At 35.5% G+C, this 27,483-nt stretch overlaps 1 protein-coding gene across 2 annotated transcripts; it reads left to right on the top strand.

The window, feature by feature from the left end:
• Window positions 1–4,316: 4,316 nt before the first annotated feature.
• LOC100259206 (ADP-ribosylation factor GTPase-activating protein AGD3) lies at window positions 4,317–27,003 on the top strand. 2 transcript variants are annotated; one of them, XM_059735927.1, is made up of 20 exons: window positions 4,317–4,422; window positions 4,537–4,954; window positions 6,904–6,980; window positions 8,110–8,210; window positions 9,383–9,453; window positions 10,691–10,753; window positions 10,932–10,976; window positions 19,078–19,143; window positions 19,293–19,340; window positions 19,469–19,564; window positions 19,652–19,693; window positions 21,454–21,669; window positions 21,826–21,957; window positions 22,067–22,291; window positions 22,480–22,566; window positions 22,646–22,984; window positions 23,653–23,798; window positions 23,964–24,057; window positions 24,924–25,414; window positions 26,143–27,003. In XM_059735927.1, the coding sequence occupies exons 2-20, from the start codon at window positions 4,910–4,912 to the stop codon at window positions 26,255–26,257; spliced, it is 2,499 nt and encodes an 832-aa protein (XP_059591910.1). In that variant the 5' UTR covers window positions 4,317–4,422; window positions 4,537–4,909; the 3' UTR covers window positions 26,258–27,003. The 2 variants fall into 2 exon arrangements, with proteins under 2 accessions (XP_059591910.1, XP_010657245.1); XM_010658943.2 differs by having other exon boundaries at window positions 4,320–4,422; window positions 4,614–4,954.
• The last annotated feature ends 480 nt before the right edge of the window (window positions 27,004–27,483 follow it).

Raw genomic sequence — 27,483 nt, 5'->3', positions numbered from 1 at the left:
TTGACTTTTCTAAGATGGTATCAAAGTTTTCTATTTACTATTGATCATTGCTCTAGTTTTTTTTTTCTTTGCAAACACCAAGTCTAAATCCTCAACATTGGATATTTTAATCAATTTTTCGCTTATTTTCCTTTTTGATCTCATATTGTTCACCTTTGTTTTCTCACCTCCATAACTCTAATTGTCTTCTCCAAATCCCTAGGTCTTCTTTCGTTTGTCACTCATCAGCTTTCCATTGATGGAAGGTTCTTCAACCTCCACTTTGCATGAGAATTGATCTACTTTTTTCACGATTCAATCCGATTTATTTCACATATCCAATCTATATAGAGTTCAACTCAAACAATTTCATGTTATGGCATCACCAAGTGGAATCAACAATCAAGGGTTATATTTGATACTAAGGAATCTTTTGAGATGATCAATTTATAGGAAAAATCAATAAAAAATTTATTAGTTATTCTGTTAATGTCAGAATCACATATATGATTGGTTGTGAAATGACTTATAATTTTTATATTTAAGTTTATAATTATAATTTTTTTTTTCAAATATCATTTTGATAACAAACGATGTGAATTACAATAAGATTATCATATGAAAATCAAAAACTAAAAAACCTAATCTATTTGAACAAAAATTGATTGAATTGGTCTAATTTTCAAATCATTATAAAGGTCTATTCGAATTTAAAAATTTTCAAAGCTATTTTATTAGTTATGTTTTTAGTTTTTTTATCTCCTAATCAATAAAAAGTAAATCAAATCGATATTGTAAAACTTCAATTTTTTAAATTTATAATCATTCAATATTTCATGAACTTTTAATATTTATTATTATTAGATCTAAATTAGTTTTAATTATTTTTAAAAAATAAATTAGATTTGAGACATAAATTAACTTTTTAATTTTTCATCACTAAAAAAAGTAGACTTGATTTTAACTTAAGAATAAACCGATATATCCATTCGTATTGTATTTCTTTCCATCACACTTTTTTAACGCTCGTAGAATGGAGTGTGGATGTGGAGACGAAGTTGAGATTCAGTTGGCGGTTTCTCAATCTCGAATGGAAAAAGAAGGGGAATCACGAGAAACAAAGAAGAAAAGAAACGGAGTGTGGTCAAAAAGGAAGCAACAGAGACCAGTGTCGTTATCATAAGGTTTTTCTTCTCTCCTTCTCCCCTCTCATTCCTTTTGCACTTTTCATCTAATCCCACAAAGCTTAAAGCTTACAGCCCGCCCCCTCCTCTCTCTCTCTCTCTCTCTCTCTCTCTCTCTCTCTCTCTCTCTCTCTCTCTCTCTCTCTCTCTCTCTCTCTCCGTTGCTTTGATCATTTACTAAGCTATACCCATCTTTTTATTCCTTTCCTTTTCCTTTTCTTTTTTCTTTTTCTTTTTTACTTGTAGAATTTTTTCCTAATCGATGTGGTGGGTGCTTGCCATCTTGTTATAAAATATGATGTACTTTTATATGAGTTTTTTTTTGGGTGTTTAGGGGAGAAAGTGGTAAATTTATTTACTTTTGAAAGTTTGTAATTGGGGTTGGAAATGTCTTTTAAACAAAAAAAAAAAAACAAAATGAAGCACTTAAGAAAATAGCCCATAATTTGAATGAATTTTGAAGAAAAAAATATAAATTATTTAATAATTAAAAATTCCCATCGACTTCTTAAGAGATCTTATTTAAACATATAGATATTGTCTTTCTTTTTGGAAATTTTTGAAAATTTGAGATTTTTTCTTTTTGGGTATTTTTCCATGATTTAAACAATATCATATTTCTATATATTATATTATTTACATGGTTTTGCTACAACTTCAATACCATCAAATGCCAAATATTTAATTTTAATAAATATTATGAATATCGTACTATTTCTCCATTAAATTTAATTAAAAAATCCATCAAATATAATTAAATCTAGTATTTTAAAATCCAAATTTATTAAGACCCAATTTTCTAATGTCACATATTTTCTTTTTAATAAAAAGGGCCACACAACTCCAAAATCTACCCCACCTCTCTATCTATAACACCTAGACCTTGACCACCTAGATTTTGGCATAGGCCACACAAAAACAATTCCAACTTTTTTCATATAAAAATAAATAAATAAAACAAAATAATAATTATAATGATAGTTTTTAAATAACTTACAAAACATCAATTCATATCTCAAGGTTATACTAAAAATCACTTGAATGTCACTGTTTTTGAACATTATATTTTGTCCTTGCCTTTAACATATTCATCTTGTCACCATCAAACTTAGCCTTGCCAAAAGTGGGTACCACTTTCAAGCTTAGTATCAAGCATGCCCCTCTCCTATCAACATCATTGTGTATTAAACAAAACAAAACAAAATGTGCCATTTACTCAACCCATATGATTTTTTATATTTATTTGATATTATATTATTTGAATTTTTAATAACATTTTATTTTCTCTATTATTATTTTTCATGATTAAATATCATTGATTACGATTTTGAAATTTTTTTAATGCTTTTAAGTCACGATTTATATAATGTCCATAGATATTATATTCAGAGTTAAACTATTTATAAATTTGACATCGATGATCATATATATACATGTATAATTATTTAATTTTTCATTCATTATTATATTTGAATTATTTACCATAATAAAAAGAATTAATATCAAAGAATTGAAAACTACTTTTTTCATAATTTCGATTTTTTTTATACAACATGATGATTTATTTTCATCCTCCCCTTTTTCATACAATATCGATGACCATATATATAATTGTTTTATTTCTCATTGATTGTTATATTTGAATTATTTGCATCATTATTATGAATTGAAAACTTTTTTTTTCCTGTAATTTTAACTTTTTTCACTTAAGAGTTATTTATCTATTATTAAGACAAAAAAGGTCTATATAAATTTGTTTTGATTTTTTTTCATTAATGTATACTTTCCTCGTAAAAGTAAGCTAATTTTGAATGAAGATATATATTTTAAAATTTTTATGAATATATACAATTATACAAGTTGTATATACTATATTATTAAAGTCATCATCTAGATAATGCCTAATTTGAATTTTGCAAGTTCAATGTCACCTTCAAAAATATTATTGGAACATTAGAATATTTATTCCAATGTTTTTAAGACCCTTTATAAATTAAATGTAGGTTTCCACTCCAAATGATTTTACCATTGACATTAAGTCTACTTTTCCCTCTTTTTTTTATTATTTTTTTAATATATATATTTTTTATTTTCATATTTTTTTTATTAATTAAAGTATACTAGTCCACATCTTCATGACTAGTCTCTCTTTTCAATTATTTAAATATAAAATTTGATACACACATCACATCATTATATTCTTCACATTAAATTAATATTTACTCATAATAATCTACACAAATGAATTCAATTTCATTTGTAAAATTATTTTATAAATTAATAAAATATTTTCCAAAATTTATAAATATTTTTAAAAATGTGCATGGTACCCATAAATTACCCAAGAACGTAATTAATATTTTTAAGTAAATTTTAAAATATAATATAAATAATAATGTTTTTAAACATATATCGATATCATATATGTTTAGGCTTTATTTCGGATTTATTTTTTGAATTAAAACTTTATTACAACATCCTTTGAAAGTATTTTAACTTAACATAGGAAAACTTTAAATTACCTTTCTAAAATGTCTTAGATAAAAAAAAAGCTGTTTTATTGTTCAATTATTTGCCTAAAATCATGAATAAAATAATATTAATACCGAAAACCATTCAATTTCACTATATAAAAACCTTTCATATTTTTTTATTTTTCGATCTTTTATTTTTCTAGAGAAAAGTAAAAATGAGAGATAGAGGAATAAGTATTTTTTTTTGTTTAATTTTATTACATTGGTTTTCGGTGCCAACTCTTCTTCCCTTTTGATATTTTATTTGGTTGGATCGAATTGGGTCGGCTCTATGACACTCACCCTACTCCAACACTTAAAAGTATTTTTAGAAGAATCATTTATAAGTATTTATTTAAAATATATTATAAGTATTTATTTAGATTTTAAAAAATTGTGAATAAAAGGATATTTTATTTGAATATTTTTTAAAAGGATATTTTTGGTTGTAAATAATTTTAATATGAAAAAATGAGAATAACAAGGGGGAGGAAGCGAATTTATAAAAAAATTGATGGATTTTAGTATAAAGGGCAGAGTGGTCAGTGCAACACAAGAAAACATCCTTTAAACTGGCCCCGAAACAGAAAAAAAAAAAAAATAAAATTTAAAAGTATAAAAAACAGGAAATAGAAAAAGAAAAGGGACAGGGAAATACAGAGAAAGGCTCTGTTTTCGCTTTTATCTATGTCTGTGTCTTTCTCTCTCTTTCCCTCTCTCCAAACACATGGTTTCGACATTACAGGGTAAATGAAAATGAAAAAAAATCACTCTCTAATGGATCCATTCAATTCCCGAGACTTCATTCACACTTCTCTCTAATGCTACTGCTAAATCTCATGTTCTCTTGCCTCTTCTAGGGTTTTTTTCTCTTGTTTTCTTCAGCTGTTTTTCGGTTTTTTCTTTTTGTTCCTTTTTTTTTAAAATAATCTTCTAGGTTTTTGGAGCTACACAACAAGAAGGAAAACACTTCAAATTGAAGCTCCCAATGCTGTGAAATCGAGCTTTTCTTGGTTCGGTGGAGGATTTTTTTGTTGTTATTTTCTTGGAATTTGGGTTGTTTTTTTTGTGGGTTTTGGGGTTTGATGGTGGTTGAGATCGGACTGGAATGGGAGATCTTGTTTTGATGGAGTGGATTGTTGATGACTGATGATGTTAGGGGTGAAGATCGAATATCGGTGTTATGGTAATTGAGATTTGTAGTGTGTTCGAGCAAGAATCTCGGTAGCGAAGATGCATTTCGCGAAGCTCGATGACTCTCCTATGTTTCGGAAGCAGGTGAGGGAAGCAATGCTCGTGTTTTGTTGTATGTGGGTTTTCTTTTCTTGGATTTTTCAGCTGAAATATCTTGACCTGAATAGTATTGTTGTGAACTTTGTTTACTTTTTTTAGTGTTTTTTTTTCTTGCTCTGTTTGGTTGCTCGGGAAGGAATAGAAAAGGAATCGGTGTGTTGAATTGTTTTCGGGCTTGAGAAAATAAAAAATTTCCACTCAGTCGAGTATAGTACACGGTATGGCTTGGTCTGGTTTAGTTGAGTTTCTCGCTTTTTGAAAACCGAAACGACATGACACCTTCTGATTTTAAGTTTCGGTTTGGATAACTATTCCTCAGATTCGTGGAATCCGAAAGGATTGTGGGTTGGGTTTATAGAAAAGGTTGAGATTTCTTAGTTGCAGCGAGTACGATCAACACCTGTGAGTACTGCTTAATTTGCCATAGGGTTTATTTTTGTTGGATACAAGTATATAACCTCCAAAAAAAAAAATCTTATTTTGTTCTAGTTTATTCACAGTCGAGAGTCTGAATTTGTGGAAAAGCTCCCCTTTTGATCAGCTAAGTACTCGAGAATTTAAAGAAGATAAATTGGAGCATGGCTACAAAGTCTGCGGGGTGCCTAATTATCAGAGTTCATACTGGCACAGATTCAGATGAAACTTTGGGAGATATGATAATGCTTTTCTGCCTTTCTAATGGTTGCAAGGTTTTGAGAATCTCAGGACTTAACTGGAGAAAAGCTTAGCTGGTTACTTCAGAAATGCAACATTAGGTTGCATCAAGTGCTCAAACAAATTCGAGTTGAGATTCTGATGGTAGAGGTGAAACTTTACCACTTGATTGGATCTTGATCAAGGTAATGTAGACTTAATCATTGACTGAGTCCACAGAAATCTCTGGGTTCAGCGATAAGATGAAGGTAGGATTAACACCTTTCATTGAGCTTATTTCTCACCAATTTAAAGCGTTTTGCTTTTGCCAAGTGGGGATTGGTCATATCATACTATCTTTTCTTAGGCACGAATTGGGTTATAAAATGCTAGTTATGTGTCTAGGCCCCATTATAAGGCTCTTCAATTGAGTTAAAACTCACAAGGAATCATGAAGCTTATTGGAATATTCTTTTATATAAAGGCACCATATACTCATATATTTTGAAATAGTTATCATATGGCTAATAAGTATGATTGGCTTGGGAATTTATGCAGGTAGTTTTCGTTTTTCCTAGAGAAGAACATATTATTTATGCACATGATGAACTAATTCATTTGCTTAAGGCTTTATAAATTTGTCTGTGGATGGTAACATTTGTTGTTGACTGCAGCATAAACTTTAAAAATTGTGAGAAAAAGAGGCACCAGTGTTGTGGATATTTTATGAAACAATACCAACCTTTGCTAATATGTCCCTTTGCCATGCTGGTTAAGCTTTTATTCATCTCCTGCTAGTCCAAATATACCTAAGAGTATGCTGTTTGGGTTTAATGAATTACCTATCTACTTTCAGAACATGTACTGTTAAATGATGTGTTTACTTTTACATATAGCATGATAAGGATATTTTGGAGTTCCTGTCATAAGTGATGTATCAGTATTTATGATTTACATATCATTTCTTAAATTTCCTGGTATAAAAAGTCTCATGGATTTTCCATTTTTCATTTTGTTTCAAGCTGCATTCGCCTTTCTCATTTTTTAAGTACATTAATTTTGTGATACGTTTGCCTTTTGAATATCCCTATGAGATAGAGTTGTTCAGTGTTATACAAAGGACACTGCTATTTATTTTTTTGCCTCTTGCTGTGTTGGACTTAAGATATCAGACATCGTCTAATATACTGTCTTGGTGGTGGGCACTGAACTTGTATGTGTTCATGATTACATTGGTTTTTTATGGACTTAGAATGTTTGCTGAAGTGTTTTGGACTGTGGGGGCTTTTTTCATGAAACAGATACAATGCTTGGAGGAAAGTGCTGAATCATTGAGGGAGAGAAGTCTGAAGTTTTACAAAGGATGTCGAAAATACACGTATGTCTATAATTTTAGATGTATTCTGACTTTTCCCCGGTTTATGAATGCAAATTTTTGTTTACTTTTAAATAAGTTTGATGATTATGCCCAATTGAGGTATTTGACTTATATCCTCAAATTTTCAAAATCGATGACTTTTCTTTAATTCATCCCCCCCTTTTTTTTTTGTCTTTTAACAATATTGGTGATATTCTACTTTGAAAGTTAATTTGACATCATTGTAACGATGCAAGTAGTATTTGTAATTTTTAGTATGTTGAGATGTTTGTATGATAATCTTATATGCTTATTGGCATCCTTACATAACTCTGTTTCTTTACTTATATAGACATGTAATGTGGTGTTTTTAGTTTTCCAGAAGTTCTCTATTTTACCTTCTTGGCATCTTTGTTTTTTTTACCTCTCCTTTTTCTTCCTTTGATGAAAGAGTTCTATTTGTTTTAAAAAGAGTTTTCCAGAAGTTCAACACCTCACATGTGCTCTCCTCTTGCATGTGGTTTGAATAAGTTAGGGAATGAGTAGATGGAGAGGTTTTAAAAACAGTGATATTGTTCCTACATTGATAAAAAAATTTGATTTGTGGGAAGTATCATGATCTAACAATAAGAAGAATTTCCTTTTCATCAAGTGAATGACCGGTTAACCCACAAGTGTAAGTTGTTAAGTAATGGATTCATGATGCATATCAAACCAGCTTAGATTTAGCACTCTTGTGATAAACCTAGTATGATAAGAGGAAGATCAAATATGGAAAATTAAAATGATTTTTTTTTTTTTCAAATTACATTGGCAAAATGTGCTGTTTGCTGTATCCCTTGAAATTTCCACCCGTACTTCGAATTTAATTTTTTTATGCATTGAGGATTTTATTTCTTCATTTATTTTTGATAAGCTCTATTATGCAATGAGGATTAGCTACCCAAATTTTCATGCTAAGCTTAACTCATGGTCAAAATTAGTGATAGCTTGTTGATTTGGTTTTTTTATAAATATTAAGTGTAACTGCTGGAGCTTTTGATAACTGGTTTGTTATTCAGTTTTGGTGTTTCTTATGGATGAAATCAACATTTCTTTCCACATAGCATGCTTGTCATGGTTTCAATTGTCTCTGTTCTCTGAATTGCAGTGAAGGGCTTGGGGAAGGATATGATGGGGACATTGCTTTTGCAAGTGCTCTAGAAACTTTTGGTGGAGGACACAATGATCCTATTAGTGTGGCTTTTGGAGGTATGTTTATTTATCATAACTTTATCTTGGAACTTATTTGTTAGTGTGAATGCAGATAAAAGTTGATCCGTTTATTCCTACTTTCATATAATTGAAGAAGTTTAATGCATTAGAAATTTTCGCTTTTGCTTTCTTCCATGTCAGTAGAATGTAGAATTAATTATAATGGTTTTTTGCATTGCATGGCTGCAATGTTAGGGCTTTTTTTGGTTTCACATTTGTGTGGAGTATGAAACAGAGTGACTTTAACGTAAATGTATGATGCTTTTCTGCAATGAGCCTGAAAGGTTAAGAATTTTAACTCTGTCGGGGAATTAATTGTGGAGGTTGATAGAATTCATAATCAAGGAACCAAGTTATTCTTTTTGAGTTGGACAACATCAATATTAGGTATTTGAGTTATTAAAATTTAGCTTCCTATTGGATGGACTTATGTCCTCATATGGAATTATCTAGGAAAATTTATGGAAGCCAAAAGAATTTTAGAACCATTTTTGTATTAATTTGAAACCACATTTTTGCTTGTAATTATATATCCTGTATTGCTTGTACATGCATTTGAAACCATGGGTGAACTTCCATAGAGGAATTTATATTGATAACAGGTTGATTGCAGTTTAAACTGTACAGTTTTGGAACCATGTTTGTAGTATCAATCTTCTTGGTTGGATTAAAATGCATTTAGCCTGTAACTGAAATTCATTAGTCAAAGCTGATGGACATTTGAATGAAACAAATAACTATTAAACCTTTTAACTTTGGATTCAGTGTTGTCTTTCATGGTGGTGGAATCGATTCCTGGAAGGTTACAGAAGTTTGAATTTTTTTGAACCTTGCATACAGACTACCGAAGTTAAATTAATCAGAAAAATTGAGTTATAAAAGGTTTTAGACTTCAACTTTTGGTTAAAATTTGGCCCCTTTTGTAAGTAGATCTGCTTGTGGAAGTCTATGAGAGATTATACGAAGTGCATACCCTTGCTCAATGTTTTTTTCTTTTATCAAACTTGAACTTCTTAGACTTCTCATCTTTTCCTTGGCTCCTTTGACATTCATACACGATAGTGTTTTTTTTAACTGGAAATTGCATGATATGGTACTAGCTCCTAGAAGGCCTGTTCATAAGTGAAATTTACTGGCATTGTTGATGAAATCTCTATTTGTTTCTTCAGGCCCTGTTATGACCAAATTCACTATTGCATTGAGAGAGATTGGGACATACAAGGAAGTTCTTCGCTCCCAGGTAAAGATAATATTTTCTTTCTGTTTCGGTGAAAGCTTCCAGTTTTACTGCTGTCCAGTGATCAATGCTACTTGATTTTGATAAAATGTTATCCTGCACCACCCATGCCAAACTATGATTCGAACACTATGTCTGCAGAAATTCTCTGTCATTTTCTCTGGATGGTTTTGGGTTTGCAGTTCAATGAATTGCCAATCCATTTGAATGGTATTTAAGCATAAATTCTTTGTGACTTAGTTTCCCTCTTTAGAGTTCTCAAATCTTATGCACAAGTGCCAGCTCTTGTGTCTAAAGCTAGGCTGTAAGAAGTTTCAAGTTTCAGTTTTGGGAATGCTTAATGAACAGAAAATAGCATTTGAGGTGCAATTACCCTAGCTTGAATATTCTAATCCCACAATGCAAGAATGCCAATCCTGCATTGTGCGATTAGAAACTAAATTGAAGCCTGATGATCATTCATTGACTTGACTTCACACGTTAGCGTGCCTGTATTTTTTGATGTGCATTTTCCTTTATACTGTTCAGAAGGTTTGTCTAGATGGTAATGTGGCTGCACAGATAAAAAATTTGTTGAGTTACCCCACAAAAGAAAAGAAAGAAAAGAACAAATGGGATGAAATGCATTTTCCTTTGGCTTTGTTAAAGGCAAAGGAGGTTACACACCTGCATAAAGTCTTCTCCTGAGCTTTTGCCTTTTTAACATTTTTTTCAATTAAAAGCAGCTTATTTTTATCTTATTCATAAATAATTTTTGTATGTTCATATGGAACCAAATATATTTATTTTCTCTCTCTCTCTCTCTTTCTGTCTCTGGTGTGTTAATTCCTTTCTGCCCATTGAAGTAATGGTGGGGAGAATCCTGAAACCAAACAACACAAAACGCCCTCATTGATGAAAAGATTTACATTGGAAATGTGTCTTAGCTTGCTTATATCATGATATTAGGGTAATCTAATTTGATGAGTTTGCAGTTTCTGCACATGTTAAGAGCAAAGTTGCAAGTTATAGACCTATGATAGGAGAAAAACGTCTGTTTCACATTCAAAATTTTTAGTTGTCACAGTAACATTCCACTGTCAATGTTAGATCTGGAGCATGGTACCTTCCCGTCAAAATCAAGCTATATGGGACAGTTGCTTATCTTTTCCACTTCTGAAAATGATTTTTTTGCATGCTTAATTTGATGTTAAGAGGTTGTTCCTTGTCTAATATTTTTTAATTGTTCCTTTTTTTTCAGGTTGAGCACATGCTAAATGACCGGTTGATACAATTTGTGAATATTGATTTGCATGATGTCAAGGTAGTTGTATTTCTAATTGTCACATGCATAAAATCTTATATGGTTATTGAACTCTATTTATGCAAGAGGTATATTCAATATATAATTTTATTTTCTTTAAAACTGTGCTTAGTTTTATTTTCTCCCATTCATGCAAATTTCTTTAGTTTTTGCTATAAGGGATATTGTCTTAGTGCAGGAAGCAAGAAAGCGTTTTGACAAAGCTAGCCTCCTATATGATCAGGTGCATTCCACATTTCTGCTATTTAGAAATTTTGTGGTTACGGTCAATGTCATTCTCTTGCATTCAAGAACAACTTTGTGTAACGTCTCTCATTATTGTAATGGAATAAATTTTGTCTGTGGTAAATGGTGTTGTTTGAAAATAATTTATAACCGCTGTATCACCCTGAAGTTTAGCAATAAATTTCCTTTCATTGGCTCTCTTTTCTGAATGAAATCAAGAATTATGATTTGAGGTTGTGAGTGGAATAAAGGAAGAAAGAAGAAAATGATTCCTCACTTAATTAAGCTAGAAAAGTTATACAAGGTATAAATACACGATTTGTACAGCTATTAGAGGAAAAAAAAAAAAAGGCTAATGTACAGTCATTCAATCCCAAGAATTATTCCATGATCTACTCCCTACCAAATATTCACAAAACATTGACTAAGCTATATTCTACGAATCTGGATAGACTTTTTGATTCTGGACAGATTTTGTGTTGCTTCTGCTAACTCTCTCAAGCTGGTGTACAGATGTAGCGTATTTCTAGCTTACCAACGTAGATTCAGGCATGATTGTTGAAATTCATTTTGTGAAGATATTTGCAAGCTCTTGTTTGGTTGTTAATAAATGTTGGAAATCTGTCCTCTAAATTTTTTCTAAGTGGGTCTGTTGGATCAAATGACGCATCTCTATGTTGTGTTGCTTTATTTTGGTGAATGGGACAAGGAGACCCTTTGGGTTTTTTTCAGGGTTCTAGAGGTTTAAGTCAAGGAGACACCCTCTATCCTTTAACCTCTTCATCATGGCTATGGAGGTCCTTTCTTGCATCCTTATCAAGGCAAAGGAGGAGAGCTTTATTGAAGGCTTCTTAGGGGAAGAGGGGGCGTGAAGATGGAGGTCTCTGACCTCTTATTTGCTGATGATTCTCATTTTTTGTGATGTTCAAAAAGGGCATATAGAGTATTTGAGTTGGGCTTTCATGCGGTTTGAGGCTATATTGTTTCTAAAAATCAATTTGGAGAAGAGTGAGTCGATTAATGTGGAGGAATTGGCTAGAGATATGGGATGTAGGGTCGGTAATCTCCCCATCACTTACCTTGGCCTCTAGTTGGGGGCCCCTTTTAGGCATTCTTAGGTTTGGGATGGGGTGGAGGAAAGATTTTAGAGAAGGCTCATTGTGTGGAAGAGACGGTGGCTATCAAGAGGAAGGTTAATTGGGAAAAAAAGTACTTTGTCCAATTTGTCAATTTACTTCATATCTCTTTTTGGGGAGGAAGAAGGGTTTGGTACTCTAGAGGAGTGAGGTAAGGTTATGAATTGGGAGTGTGGAAGGCAATTTGGAGTGGGTGGAATGTCTTTAAGGGTAGAACTGGTTTTAGGGTTGGTAATGGGATAAGGTGAAATTTTGGAAGGATAAGTGGTATGACAAGACTTCTTTGAAGGAGTTATTCATAGAGCTCTAGTACTTTGTGTAGCCTTTTTTGGTTTTTTAATCTATTGCTCTTTTGTCTTAAAAAAAAAAGTTATTCATGGAGCTCTTCTTGATAGCCTCCTCTAAGGATGCATGGGTTGCTGAGGTGTGGGAGGAGGGTAGTTGGAATCCTAGGTTTACAAGATGGTTTTATGATTGGAAGTTAAGAGGAGGTGGAAGCCTTCTTTGGGAGGTTGTATAAGTAGTCCATTAGGAGGGACATGGAAGATAAATTTGTTTAGATGAACTTAATGAGTGACATATTTTCAGTTAAGCCTTTCTACTCTTCTTTTTCAAATGGAATGGTGGAGGTTTTTCTTTTGGTTATTGTTGAGAGAGAGAGAAAGAAGAAAAACCTTAATTCTCATTCATGTGATTAACTACTTACAATTGAGAAGTATATATATATATACAAGCCTAGGAGAACTAACTACCATACATGTAACCTTTTTTAAAAAAGGAAAGACTGTACACTATATATACATTATATTCAACACTCCCCCTCAAGCTGGAGCATATATGTCATATGCACCAAGCTTGTTACAAATGTATTTAATCCTAGGACCTCTGAGAGATTTAGTGAAGATGTCTGCTAGTTGATCATTTGAATTAACAAAACTTGTAGCAACACATCCTGATGCGATCTTCTCTCTAATGAAGTGACAGTCAACTTCAATATGCTTAGTCCTTTCATGAAAGACTGGATTGGATGCAATATGTAATGCGGCCTGGTTATCACAGATGAGTTTCATCTGTTCATCCTTTCCAAATCTCAACTCTTGAAGAAGATGTCTCAACCATATGAGTTCACATGTTGCCAGAGCCATAGCTCGATACTCGGCTTCAGCGCTAGATCTGGCCACTACATCTTGTTTCTTACTCTTCCAAGATATCAGATTACCTCCAATAAAAACACAGTACCCTGAAGTGGAACGTCTATCTGTGGGTGAGCCAACCCAATCTGCATCTGTGTAACCAACAACCTGAGTATGACCTCTGTTCTCGTACAACACACCTTGGCCTGGTGTGCTTTTGATATATCGAAGAATGCGGATTACAGCATCCCAATGGCTATCACATGGTGACTGTAGGAATTGACTAACACTACTCACAGGAAAAGAAATGTCTGGACGAGTAATGGTGAGGTAGTTCAATTTACCTACGAGTTGTCGATATCTCCCAGGGTCTCCTAAAGGCTCCCCTTGTCCTCGTACAAGTTTGACATTCGGATCCATAGGTATGTCTATCGGTTTACAGTCTAACATACCGGTTTCTTCCAGGATGTCTAAAGCATACTTCCTTTGGGAAAGGACCACACCGGAACTGGATTGAGCTATCTCAATTCCCAAGAAATATTTGAGTTTCCCCAAGTCTTTAGTCTGAAAGTGGGTAAAAAGATATTGCTTTAGTTTCTGAATGCCATCCTGATCACTACCTGTAATGACGATGTTGTCCACATAAACAACCAGATAAATACACTGCCCCAAGGAGTTATGATGATAGAAAATTGAACGGTTTGCTGTACTGCGAAGCATGCCAAACTCTTAAACAACAGAGCTAAAACGGCCAAACCATGCTCGAGGAGATTGTGTCAAGCCATATAGAGAACGACGTAACCTGCACACTAAACCAGATTCCCCCTGAGCAACAAAACCAGGAGGTTGCTCCATATAAACTTTCTCGACAAGATCACCATGAAGGAAGACATTTTTAATATCCAACTGATAAAGAGGCCAAGAACACATAGCAGCCATGGAGAGAAGCAGACGGACAGAAACAATCTTGGCAACAGGGGAGAATGTGTCACCATAATCAGAACCATAAACCTGAGTATAACCTTTAGCAACTAAGCGGGCCTTAAGGCGATCAACCTGACCATCAGGACCAACCTTAACTGCGTAGACCCAACGACAACCAACTGTAGATTTACCAGAGGGTAAACAACAAGATCCCAAGTGCCATTAGAGTGCAGAGCAGCCATTTCATCCACCATTGCCCGTCGCCAGCTTGGATGGGAAAGAGCTTCATGGGTGCTCTTTGGAAAAGAAACAGAGGATATAGCAGAAACAAAAGCAGAATAGGGTGAAGATAATCGATGATAACTCAAAAAATTGTAAATAGGATGAGGATTACGAGTAGAGCGAGTACCTTTTCGAATAACAATGGGTAAATCATCAGGAGAAGGCAGAGCCGGGGCAGGAGAAGCCGAAGGGGTAGGAAGTGAGTCAACAGGTGCCTCAGCAAAAGGGAGAGGAGCAGCGACACGAGGGCGACGATGATAAACCTGAAGTGGTCGAGGAGACACGACATCAGTTGGGGAGACAATGGGAAGGGGCAAGACTTCAGAAACAGGAAGAGACTCAGAAGTGGTGGAAAAGAATGGTGAGTCCTCAAAGAAGGTGACATCAGCGGAGATAAAGTATCGATGAGTCTCAAGGGAATAACAACGATAACCCTTCTGAAGTCTGGAATATCCCAAGAAGAGGCACTTCATGGCTTTGGCAGAAAGTTTGTCCTGTCTAGGAGTGAGAATATGAACAAAGCAAGTACAACCAAAGACACGAGGAGGAAGGAAATAAAGTGGTTGGTCAGGGAAGAGAAGGGAGTGAGGAATCTGATTGTGTAAGACAGAGGAGGGCATACGATTAATCAAATAACAAGCGGTAAGAACAGCGTCCTCCCAAAAACGAAAAGGAACATTACTATGGAGGAGGATAGTATGAGCTGTCTCAACAAGATGTCGATTCTTACGTTCAGCTACCCCATTTTGTTGAGGAGTATGAGCACAAGAAAATTGATGAAGAATCCCATGATGAGACATAAACGAAGTAAATGGGGCTGAAAAATATTCCCTGGCATTGTCACTGCGTAACACACGAATAGAAATATTGAACTGGGTTTGGATTTCAGCATAAAATTTCTGGAAAATAGAGAATAACTTAGCTCGATTTTTCATTAAAAATAACCAAGTACATCGAGAATAGTCATCAATGAAAGTGACAAAATACTGAAATCCTAAAGTAGACGCAGTCCGACAAGGACCCCAAATATCAGTGTGGACAAGCTCAAAAGGAGACTTTGCCCGATTATTCAAACGCTTTGGGAACGAGACACGAGTATGTTTCCCAAGCTGACATGACTCACACGGAAGTGACGACAAAGTGGAAAAACGAGGGACCATCTTCTGGAACTTGGAGAGACTAGGATGACCTAGACGATTGTGAATGAGGAGAGGAGAATCAGTGGAAATGCAAACTGGAGTAGATGAATCCGAGGTGAGGTGATAGAGGCCTTGAGACTCACGTCCTATGCCAATCGTCTTCCCCGTACTCAGGTCCTGCAAGGTCACAAATTTATCAGAAAAGGTAATAGAGCAATTAAGAGTACGAGTGAGTTTGCTGATGGAAATAAGATTAAAAGGACATTCAGGAGTATAAAGGACAGAAGTGAGAGGTAGAGAAGGCAGAGGAAGGGCCAAACCAATACCTTTAGCCACAGTTTGAGAACCATTAGCTAAGGTAACAATAGGTAAAGCAGAGGTAGTAGTAATAGAGGAGAAAAGATCCTTATTACCAGATAGGTGATCAGAAGCTCCAAAATCTAGAATTCAGGGTCCAAGAGAAGATGTGTGGGTAAGGCAGGCAGAGGCATTACCAGGCTGGGCAACAGAGGCAATAGAAGCCTGAGATGTCTGAGATGCGGAGGAGCTCGGAGGTTGAGGCAGCGGAGAATCAGAGGACTGGGCCATATGGGCAGTGCGAGGAGGCCGTCCATGTAACTGATAGCAACGATCGTGAGTGTGGCCAAGTTTATTGCAATAGGTGCAATGAGGACGTTGGCCTCTACCTCGGGTACCACTGCGTCCTCCTCGAGAGGTAGTTTGAGAAACTAGCACAGAAGAATCTGAAGTGCTATCAAATGGCAAAGTCTGAGTGGACGAGATACGGAGGAGGCGAGCAAACACATCATCTAAGGACGGAACTGATGAACTACCAAGAATCTGATCACGGATAGGCTCAAGATCCGGACGGAGGCCAATAAGGGTAAGGACCATGAAGAACTTGTCAAGCTGTGTTTGTTGAGCCCCAACATCAGGAGTAAGAGGCATCACAGTCAAGAACTCCTCCTTAAGAGAGGCAATCTGACCAATATAAGTAGATAGATCCAAGTCCTGTTGGCTGATATGGACAATAGCAGAAGCCACCTTATAAAGACACTGGATATCATTCGTGTATAATCCTTTGGCCTGAGTCCAAAATTTAAAACAAGTTTTGTAGGCCCGAAGATGAAGAAGAATCCTGGGATCAACCGATTGCCATAATACACTACATAACTGTGCATCTATCTTCCTCCACTGTACGCGGTCAACCTCAGGGATATCTGCCTCCTGGGTAACCAAGTGATCCTCATATCCTTGACCCATAAACCAAAGTTCAACAGAGGCAGACCAGGAAAGATAATTTTCACTGCCAACCAATTTTTCCGAAGTAATCATAGGAGATCCAGATATGATAGAGGAAAAAATGGAAGTTTTAGTAGCCATATCCACTTATCTGGAGAATGAAGTATGTTTGGATCGAAGAGAGCCCTAATACGGCTTCAGATTGCGGCGTGGCACCACCGAAAAAGGGAGACGACCTCAGATCGCGGCGTGGTACCACCAGAAAGGTAGAAGAACACTTCCCAAGGCACGTGCAGGGATTGGGGTGGAGAAAAAGTAGCTAGAGTTTTGCCGGAAAGACTGTTTGGAGGGCCGACGGAGACAAAAATCCCCAAAAGAGGTACGTGTAGGGCTCGGATGGGAGAACCAGGGATGTAGGGAGGCTAGTCGGCGTCAGGCGAAGCTGGAGGAGGAGGCGCGTCGCCGGAAAAGGCCTCACGCGCCCTCACGCGTCGGCCGGAAAATTGCGTGTGGCCGGCGCGTGGGTGAGCTTTTGGTTCCGGTGCCTTCACAAAAGTTGGAGATCTCCTCTAGGCGCTCCTTCTGGTATGGTCGGTGTCGGAAAAAGACGTCGCCGGAAAGTTCTCCGGAAAAGTTCGCCGGAAAATTTTGCCGTCGGTGAGTGTTTTCTGACGACGATCCGACTGACCGGAAAGTATTGGGAGATGGGGAAGGTGACCAGAATGAAACACGGTCACCGGAAGGTTTTCCGGAGTTGATGACACGGGAAACTGGAAAGAATTAGGTTTTCTCCCTTGGCTTTGATACCATGTTGAGAGAGAGAGAAAGAAGAAAAACCTTAATTCTCATTCATGTGATTAACTACTTACAATTGAGAAGTATATATATATATACAAGCCTAGGAGAACTAACTACCATACATGTAACCTATATTAAAAAAGGAAAGACTGTACACTATATATACATTATATTCAACAGTTATGTTTGGAATTCTTGGGTGCCATCGTGGATTAGTTTTGTCGCATGGGAAGCTACATGAGGTAGGATTCTGGCTTTACACCAACTCAAAAAGAAGGGTGGATGATCCCAAATAGATGCTATATGTGTGAGGAAGAAGAAGAAATGACTGGCCACATCCTACTCCATTGTTCAAAAGCAGTTATTTTGTGGCAGCTGATTTATTCCCCTTTTGGTGTCTATTGGGTGATATACTTTTTAGTGAGGTGCCTTTTTGTGTTGGCATGGGTCTTTTGTCAGAAAGAACAAAAAAAGGCTTGAAAAACTGCTCCTTTATGCTTGTTCTGGACTCTATGGAGGTAGAGAAATAAGAGAGCATTCAAGAATATTGAGGAAGGCAACCAAGCTATTAAACAGTCTTTCATGTACTCTCTTGGATTGGGTTAGGGTGTCTATATGAGACCACTCCTTGTCTATCTTGGACCTGGTGGAGTGATTAAGCTATAAATAAGGCATGGTTGCTGTTTTTTGTGTTCCTCTCGCCTCGATTTTTGGCATCTTTGTATACATAGTGAACACTTCTTTACTTCTCCTTAGGTGCTATTATGTGCAATATTGATTGCAACTTTATTATCACAATAACTCTTCATTGGTTCTTTAGGCTTTAATTTAAACTTTTTGAGTAGTCCTTTAATCCATAAGACTTCACATAATGGTTGATGGATCTAGGTTGTTGGGCTGTTTCGGTAGGAGTTTTTTCAGAAATTCTTGTCCTTGCAAAAACAAATGGGCAAAAAGAGAAGAAGAAGGAATATAAAGATTATGAAACGAATGGTGGCAGGCACTAATACCATGTGAGTGGAAGAGAGGAAGAGAGAAGAAAATGATTCCTCACTTAATTAGACCTGAATTTTTTGCAAGATACAAATACAATATACACAAAACATTGACTAAACTAGATTCTATTAATCTGGACACCTACTGTGAATCTGTCCAGATTCTATGTTGCTCCTGCCAACCAAAATATAAGTCCCATCTACCAGTACAATGCTCCCTTTTCTGGTGTTATTAATGCTACTTTTATTTTCCTATAAAAAATAATAAAATTAATTTATCAGGCAAGACCTGCAAAGTGTGCTGCAATTCTTCTGTGTAAACTGGGATTTAATAGTTAATAGGTTGACCAAATAGATTGCATTATGAACATGATTTGAGATTCATGTTTCAAGTCAATTCAAATTAATATGAGTGTGATTCTTAATCACAATCGAATATTCTTGTCTCAGGCTCGTGAGAAGTATCTGTCGCTGAGGAAAGGCACAAAAAGTGATATAGCTACTGTTCTGGAGGAGGTGTTGTTCAATGTTAATTTGAAAGTGATATTATCCATTTTTGGCTGAGCAAGTGATGTATCTAGTCATTCTGACATATATGATTCCAGAAGAGTTTGTATTGCATATCTGTGTTTTTTAAATTCTAATGTAGTTTAGTGATACTCCAGGAGCTTCATAATGCAAGATCTACATTTGAGCAAGCTCGCTTTAATCTGGTATGTACGATTCTTGCAATTAATGTTCTATGCATGATTGTCAACTTGAATTTCCAGATCTGGATATGGATATTATGGTGCCAAGTTAATAACATCTGAGCTTTTATAACTTGGAATATTCTGTCCAGGTAACTACTCTTTCTAATGTTGAAGCAAAAAAAAGGTTCGAATTCTTGGAAGCAGTTAGTGGGACAATGGATGCTCACCTTCGCTACTTCAAGCAGGTAGACTACACATACATATGTTGGGACTTCTTTGTTCTTTTGATATCAACCATTTGGATGCTACTCCTGAACCTTTGTTACATGTAGGGGTATGAGCTGTTGCATCAAATGGAACCTTATATCAATCAGGTTTGTGTTTATATTTGCCTTTATTTTTTATACAAATATGCTATATTTTGCTTGATTACTTAGGACAATATATAATTTGGTTGTTCAACTTTAAAAGTCTGTTTAGGTTGCCACAGTTGTTACATTTTAATCATTCAAGAGACCAATCAAAAGTTCTTCATGGAATATGATTGGAGTTCCTCGACTTGCATCGGTTTTGGATTGGATTGCTTGATGCTTTTGTATTTCACAGAGATTTAGTGGCATTAGAAGAGAGACTTAGTGCCCAACTGGTGCATCTGTAGCTTCTAGTGAAATGCTTCTTTAAAAAATTCTGGAAGTTCTTCCAGGACTCTTTTACAAAAGCATTTAGCCCTTCAGCCCGCTAGGGTGGCCCAGTTGGTTAGGGCAAATGCTAGGATGTGTGGTAGAGGCGCACGATCGTGGGTTCGAATCTTGCCATTGGTTAAATACCCTGATTTACCTGGTGCTGGTTGTTGTGGGCGTGGTCATCACCCTGAGGTTTGGGTCCCCATGGAGAGTCCTAAGGGCTTGGCCATGGAAGGTTCCTCGGTTATCGAATAAAAAAGAAGAAGAAGCATTTAGCACTTCAATCTTTACTGAATAGAGCATTTAAGCCACAAATCTCTTGTAGACCCTTTTTAACAGCCAGGAAGAGCTTTTAGGTTGGCCCAAACTGTGCTAAAAAGGGCCTTAGATTATCCTGCTAAAACTACGGCATGACTCTTGAAATGACAAGTGATAATTCATGTTGACAACCTCGAACAGTTGAGAGAAAGCAATGCTGATCAATGTATTAAGGGGTGAAACTTTGATGGGCTAGTTTGGTATCTTCCTAACCTCTGATGATAAAACTGATTGCAATGACAAAATGGGATAATCATCATATAAATTTACAGATCAGAATTATAAAATCTTAATTTTCTGGTTTTCATAAGGCTTAAAAATGTATTATATGAATGGGATATGATAATAATTATTATCAAAGGATACGAAAGAGTAAAACATGCAGCTTTCTTGGATGCAGTTCCATCAATAGGCACAGGTATCAAGTTTTTTAAGTTTCAGCATATATTTTATTATCCACCATGGTGTCTATTGAGGTGAGAGTAAACATAAGAATAATCTAATATTATTTTAGACTGTGAATCAATTCTCCAAGTCAATCATGTTATGTTGCCTGACTTTAAAACTATTGGTTCCTTTTCCTCAGGAAATTATAAAACATGGCGATTAGTGGGCTGTGTCTCAGGCTACAAATCTGAATAAGATGTTATATTTGCATCCTTATCTTAGTAGTTCTATGTGTAAGAACATGCAAATGCGCTCTATATCAGTCAAAATATTTCAGGATAAGGAAGATTTGGTACTTTGTAAATGATTAATTTATGTAAATGGGAGATTGGAAAAGAGGGGATGGTCAACATCAGTGCTTTTATCCCAAAAGTGATGTTGTCTTAGGTCAATCATCCAAAGGCGTATAAAGGAGTTGAAGGGGAACAGTCCATTGTTTTAAATCTGGAGTGATGCTGTGGTGGTGGTGTTTAGTTCTATTTGTAGTTGGGAACTATGAAGTGTGAGGTTTGTGCTAGTATGATCTAGGTAGGGCAGAATGGGAAAAAGGGGATTTGTATAGTGATGCCAAGTAGAAGTTTCATTTAATGGAATTCATGATTTAAGGATTCTTGCAATTCTGAGCTTATCTTTTTCTATTTATAGTTGGGAACTAATGAATCACTGTGGCTCTCATTTGTTGACAGGTTTTGACTTATGCACAACAATCAAGAGAAAGGTCCAAATATGAACAGGCAGCCCTTAATGAAAAGATGCAAGAGTTCAAAAGACAGATTGATCGAGAAAGCAGGTGGCCTTCAAATGGTTCTAATGGGTCTCCTAATGGAGACGGTATACAAGCCATTGGCAGAAGCTCACATAAAATGATAGAGGCTGTGATGCAATCTGCAGCCAAGGGAAAGGTCTGAAGAAGCTTATAAGTTATTAAGGAACTTCTTTTATAGATACTTATCAAAAAAAAAAAAAAGGAACTTCTTTTATAGATCCTCTTTATTTTCTTGATGTTCCTTGTATTTCTAGTTGTTTTTTGTTTCCGTGTCTGAATAACAATATTTCAGGTTCAAACCATCCGACAAGGTTACCTCTCAAAACGCTCCTCAAACCTGAGAGGTGACTGGAAAAGAAGGTTTTTTGTTCTTGATAGCCGAGGAATGCTATATTACTATCGCAAACAGAACAGCAAACCATCTGTGAGTAATTTATTTGGAAAATAAATTGCAACATGGAGGTTTTGAAGTCCATTCTGGTCTTGAGGTATGATTCTGCCTTTTATACTTATCATTGAGCTTTTTTATGTAGGGATCTGGCAGTCAGCATTCAGGTCAGAGGAATAGTTCTGAACTTGGTTCTGGACTGTTGAGTCGGTGGCTTTCTTCCCATTATCATGGTGGAGTACATGACGAGAAATCTGTTGCTCATCACACAGTGAACCTGTTGACATCAACAATAAAGGTTGATGCTGATCAGTCAGATCTCAGGTTTTGTTTCAGGATTATTTCTCCAACGAAGAACTATACTTTGCAGGTAAATCTTACAGCTTAGGTTGCACTCATGAAGTTCAGTTTACTTCTTTGAAATTATTTGATACCTGAAACTGTATTTTTGCTTGATGGTTCTGTGAAATACTGATGGAATGGTGAATTGTTAAGTGTTATTATTGATTTTTTTCTCACTAGTGCTCATTAATGTTGTACATTTGCTTGTCAGCACAGGCAGAGAGTGCACTGGACCAAATGGATTGGATTGAAAAGATAACAGGGGTTATTGCTTCATTACTGAGTTCTCAGGCTCCTGAGAGGGTAATTAGTGCAGATGTATGCATGACTATTTAGCCTTTGATTTGTGGTCATTTTGATGACTGTATCCATTATATTTCAGTGTCTGCCTATTAGTCCAATGGGAAGCAGTCATCACCGCTCTGCAAGTGAGAGTAGTTCATATGAAAGTACTGATTTCGATCACACAGCAGTTGAAGAATACACATCCGAGAGGAGCTCAGCCACTGCACATCATGAGCGCCCATCAAAAGGTTTGCAACAGATACGGTCCTGCATAAAATCCGAGAAGCCAATTGATGTATTGCGAAGAGTATGTGGGAATGATAAATGTGCTGATTGTGGGGCACCTGAACCAGACTGGGCATCCTTAAATCTTGGTGTTCTTGTCTGCATTGAATGTTCTGGTGTTCATCGTAATCTTGGTGTACATATATCAAAGGTAAGTTGTCAAAGTTCAACTGCTACATGGTTTCCCTTTGCTTCATTGGCTGCTTTCTTCTGTGAGTCATGCTGGCATCACAGTTTCTTCTTGTTCATCAATGAATATTTTTATCCTCAATGGCGAAGAGCCTACACATAAAACTTAAATTAAAACAATTAGATTCTATCGAGTTCTAATTGGACTTCACACTTAGCTTTATAGTCCAGCAAAAATTATCAGTAAGGGTAGAGTATTGTCCTTTAAAGAATAGTTGTAAGTGTGCTAATTGGTCTAGACTTACACATATTCCATACCATGGTATTAAGAGTATCTTTTGATATGTAGACACCTCCATCAATATCTCCAGTATCTAGAACTATCGATTAATTGTTCAACATGATTATCTCCTTTGATATCTATAAATATTTAAAATATATTAGGAAATATTTTGAGATGGATATTCACATAAATATCGCCATCTATAATCTTCATATTTTTTTTAAGCTCAATATTTTGTTCCTTGTGCCATACCAAGTGGATCCAAAGGATATTTGACAGATGGAGTGCTTGTTGCATACTCTGGTTTCCTGTATGATTAGTATCGTATTGTCATTTGTTCTTGTATTTCTAATTTGGGTAGGCAATCATATTTTCTGAGATTCTGGGTTGGTTTATTTTGATTGCAGGTAAGATCGCTGACACTTGATGTTAAAGTGTGGGAGCCTTCTGTATTAACTCTGTTTCAGTCTCTGGGCAATACCTTCGCTAATTCAGTTTGGGAGGAACTATTGCAATCAAGAAATGCCTTTCAGGTTGATCTTGTTCCTACAGGGTAAATGATCCCCATTGTTATTGAAAAGTGATTTTTTTTTTTTTTTAATTCTTGTTTGTTCATCCTGTGGAAATTTGTAATTCATATTGGAGTTATTTAGAATTCTTTTTGATTGGTTTTTTGACTGGGTGCTGCTCACTTTGACTGATTTTTCTGGTGTTGAAGCTTATACAAGTCAGATAAACCACAGTTGCATTTTATCAGCAAGCCAAGTCATGCTGATTCTATTTCAATTAAGGAGAAATACATACATGCAAAGGTGCGACAATTTTATTATCCAATCCTACTGAGTTTTTCCTTTTGAAACTTTCTTCTTACTTGAAAATGATTGCATAAGGCATTAAGCAGAGATTATTTGTTCAATGAACATTTATGCTTTCTTTTAATAGCCAGATACATATTTTGCATTATTCCAGAATTGCATGCTTGTGTTGTAGATAGTTTAGTGAATTGAACTAAATTGCATGTTTTTAAGATGTATACGTGCTTATCATGAAAAATGAAGGTAATACTTTTTTATTTTAAAATTTTCACCGTTTTGGTTTAGAGGTTCACTACTTGAGTTGCTAGTCTTTTCTTTCTTCCTTTTCTTCTTTTTTGATTAGAATATATCATAATCCTTCTTTGGCATTCATGAAATGCATCAGATCCTTCTTTTGTCGGTTTTCATTAAATGCTTTTATGTGATTTTCTTCAGTGATAATATTCTTTTTGACAAGTAAGCAAGAAAATTTTATTAACAATAGGGAAGGAAGCTATACATTTTCTTCAGTGATCATTAATCAATTAATACAAGTAAATGACCAAAAACAGAGCTGAATGGTTGAATATCATTTATCTTGCAACTTGGGTTCAAGTGATTTCCCTCAAAATATGCAGTTAATCCCAGTCCCATCCTGATAGAAACATGGTTACATAGGAAGGTTTTATATGCTAAATGACGTCTTCCGTATTTGTTTGGTTGTCTTGAAACTCTAGAGTTGCATTGGATGTCTGAATTTATGCTGTTAAGAGTATGCAATACTCTCCTAGTCCTTGCCCACTTCCTCCTGCTTGCTGATTCTTTTTGGATCTGCTCTAGATATGTTGATGTGAATTTATGATTTTTTTTTTTTCTGATCACAGTATGCAGAAAAGCTTTTTGTTCGCAAGCCAAAAGACAATCAATATCCTTGTTTAGTGACACAACAAATCTGGGATGCTGTTCGTACTAATGACAAGAAAGCAGTATATCGTTACATTGTTAACTCTGAAGCCGATGTGAATGTTGTGTATGAGCAAACATTATGTAACTCTTCTTTAACCCTTGCCAAAGTAATGCTGTTGCAAGAGCAGACAAACCTTGACCACAGCTCTAGGTGCTTGACAGGGGATTCATTTGACAAGTCATCTGTAAGCTCTTCGAATGCAGCAAGTACAAGTGAAGGCCAGACCATGGAGGATTTTGATGGGTGGTCCCTGCTTCACCTTGCTTGTGAAACTGCAGACATTGGCATGCTAGAGCTTCTTCTACAGTATGGAGCAAACATAAATGCTTGTGATTCAAGAGGTCAGATGCCACTCCATCGATGTATTCTGAGAGGCAAAGCTACATTCGCCAAACTGCTTCTCACAAGGTGATCTACCAATCCTTGCTTCATCATGGTTATAAATTACAATAACATTATCTCTGTTGACAATTTTGGCTTAGGTTGCCATTTGCTCTTTATTTTTGGTGTTCTTGCCTTGGAGAATATTGCAACCTAGCTAGAGGCATCTTATCTCATTGATCTCGCTCTAAAAGCAACAAAATAAAACTTTTAGTAATCACAAATTGACAATCAAATCATTAGAAATGATATTATCTCTCTTATGTGAGAAAAACATTCATCAGGTGGGGGACAGCCGAATCTCCTTAATCAAGGAGTTTGAAATGTTGCTTTTATGGGTTCTTTTTTACGCCTTTTTATTCAAAGTGGCAACTAATACATAATAATAAAAAATCATGGTTTATGTCCCAAGTTATACATACAACATGGAGTTGAAGGATGGCCAAATGAGATACAAATTTTTTGAAATAGACTTATTGATGATGCTCCCTATTTTCTCTATTTTTTCTTCTTTGAAGTTTTACAACAGTCCTGCCACTCCCCTTGTTTTCTGAGGACAGTGACCAACTTTACACCACCCCTCCCCCACCCTTTTCAGACATTTCTTAGACAGTTGATACACCTTGACACCCTTGTTGTGAGTCGATTGCCATCTCTTACATATGTGATGTCTTATTTTTGAGCTGCTCACATGTTCTTTGCAATGGCCTCTTCACCTATGGAACACTACTAATGGGTTTCCAATCCAATTGCAGGGGAGCAGACCCGCGAGCTGTAAACGGGGAAGGCAAAACCCCATTTGAGCTAGCAGTAGAGTCAAACTTTGTTGATAGTGATGTCCTTGCTCTATTATCAGACTCGAATGGATAAGACACTAAAGAAAAAGAGGATTTACTGAAGAGCCAACTGCATTGAAGCTGAGTGATCTCAGTAAACAAAGAAAAATCATATTGAAGGTGTTGTTTCTTTTTTTGTATAATTATATCATATCATAAATTTGAGGGTTGATTCTTCATTGAAGGGGGGAGCTGTCACAACCGTTTTTAGGGCATCTGCTCAGATTGGTCTGGAAGAGTGCAAATCAAAATGGCCCCTGGAGTTGAGAGGTGGGCAACGGCGTCTGCCTCGGGCCTCTGTAATGTAATGTGTTTGTTTATTCAGTTTGTTTGCTTCCTTTTTTCCATGGGGCTGCGAGGATTTAGTTTTAGGGCATTTGTGTGTTTGTAAATTGTTTTGTTGTAGTCCATTTTCTGTTAGCATGGTAACATCCCTGTGTTGGCTGTAGACTTTTCAAATACCCATTTGAAAAAAAGTTAAAAAAAGTTAAAAAAAGAAAAAAAAAGAAAAAGAAAAGAAAATCCCCCCCTTTTTTTTGGAATTTTTGATGAAGAATTTAAAGAAAAGTTTGCATGCAAATGCTTATAGAACTATTTGGTGATGGTTGGACAACATTGAGTGGCCCTTGTGATGCTTATAGAACATTAGTTTTTTCCTTTTTCCTTTGGATAAGTTGTTATTTAGATTTGCATTCTGCAGATGTTGGATTATGGGGATTTATTGTTGCCAAGAGAATGGAATGTCTTAAAATATCTGTCTGGGAAAAGCATTTGGGTGAATTCTTAGGCCTTGTTTGGCATAATGTCTTGTTTTAGGCTTCTGCTAGAAGGCAGGCCAATCTTGGTAACGATGAAAGTTTAACCAAGGGAAACTATGGTTATGTTTGGAAGCTGTTCTTCAAAATTCTTACATGTTTATGTTTTTTAGAATAAAAAATAGTCTTCTAACTCAAAAAGCGTGTTTGATATGTTCAATTATTATTTTTAGAATATTTTGAGTAATAATCGAAATAAGAAAAATATTTTAAATTTATTTGCATTGTAGATGAGTATATGGTATAGAACAAGTTGAAGAAACTGAATTTTTTTATATTTGAATTCTTAAATAGAATTTTATTAAAAATAGTTTAGAATTCCTTTTTAAAAACGGTTCTTGATAATTTTCACGAGCAAACATCATTCACCTTCTTTGTTCTTTTGAAACTCTTCTTCCACCTTCATTGCACCCGAAAAGGTCATATGTTTTTCTTTTCATTAAAA

This window comes from Vitis vinifera, chromosome 1 (assembly GCF_030704535.1).
Source record: "Vitis vinifera cultivar Pinot Noir 40024 chromosome 1, ASM3070453v1".
NCBI lineage: Eukaryota > Viridiplantae > Streptophyta > Magnoliopsida > Vitales > Vitaceae > Vitis > Vitis vinifera.
This window is presented reverse-complemented; position numbering and strand designations above follow the sequence as displayed.

Bases quoted from the DNA above. Each gene is read 5' to 3' on its own strand.
- LOC100259206 (XM_059735927.1), top strand. From the start codon at position 4,910: ATGCATTTCGCGAAGCTCGATGACTCTCCTATGTTTCGGAAGCAG. The intron at 9,454-10,690 runs GTAAAGATAATA...CTTTTTTTTCAG, and splicing joins AGGAAGTTCTTCGCTCCCAG to GTTGAGCACATGCTAAATGA. The intron at 25,415-26,142 runs GTGATCTACCAA...ATCCAATTGCAG, and splicing joins GCCAAACTGCTTCTCACAAG to GGGAGCAGACCCGCGAGCTG.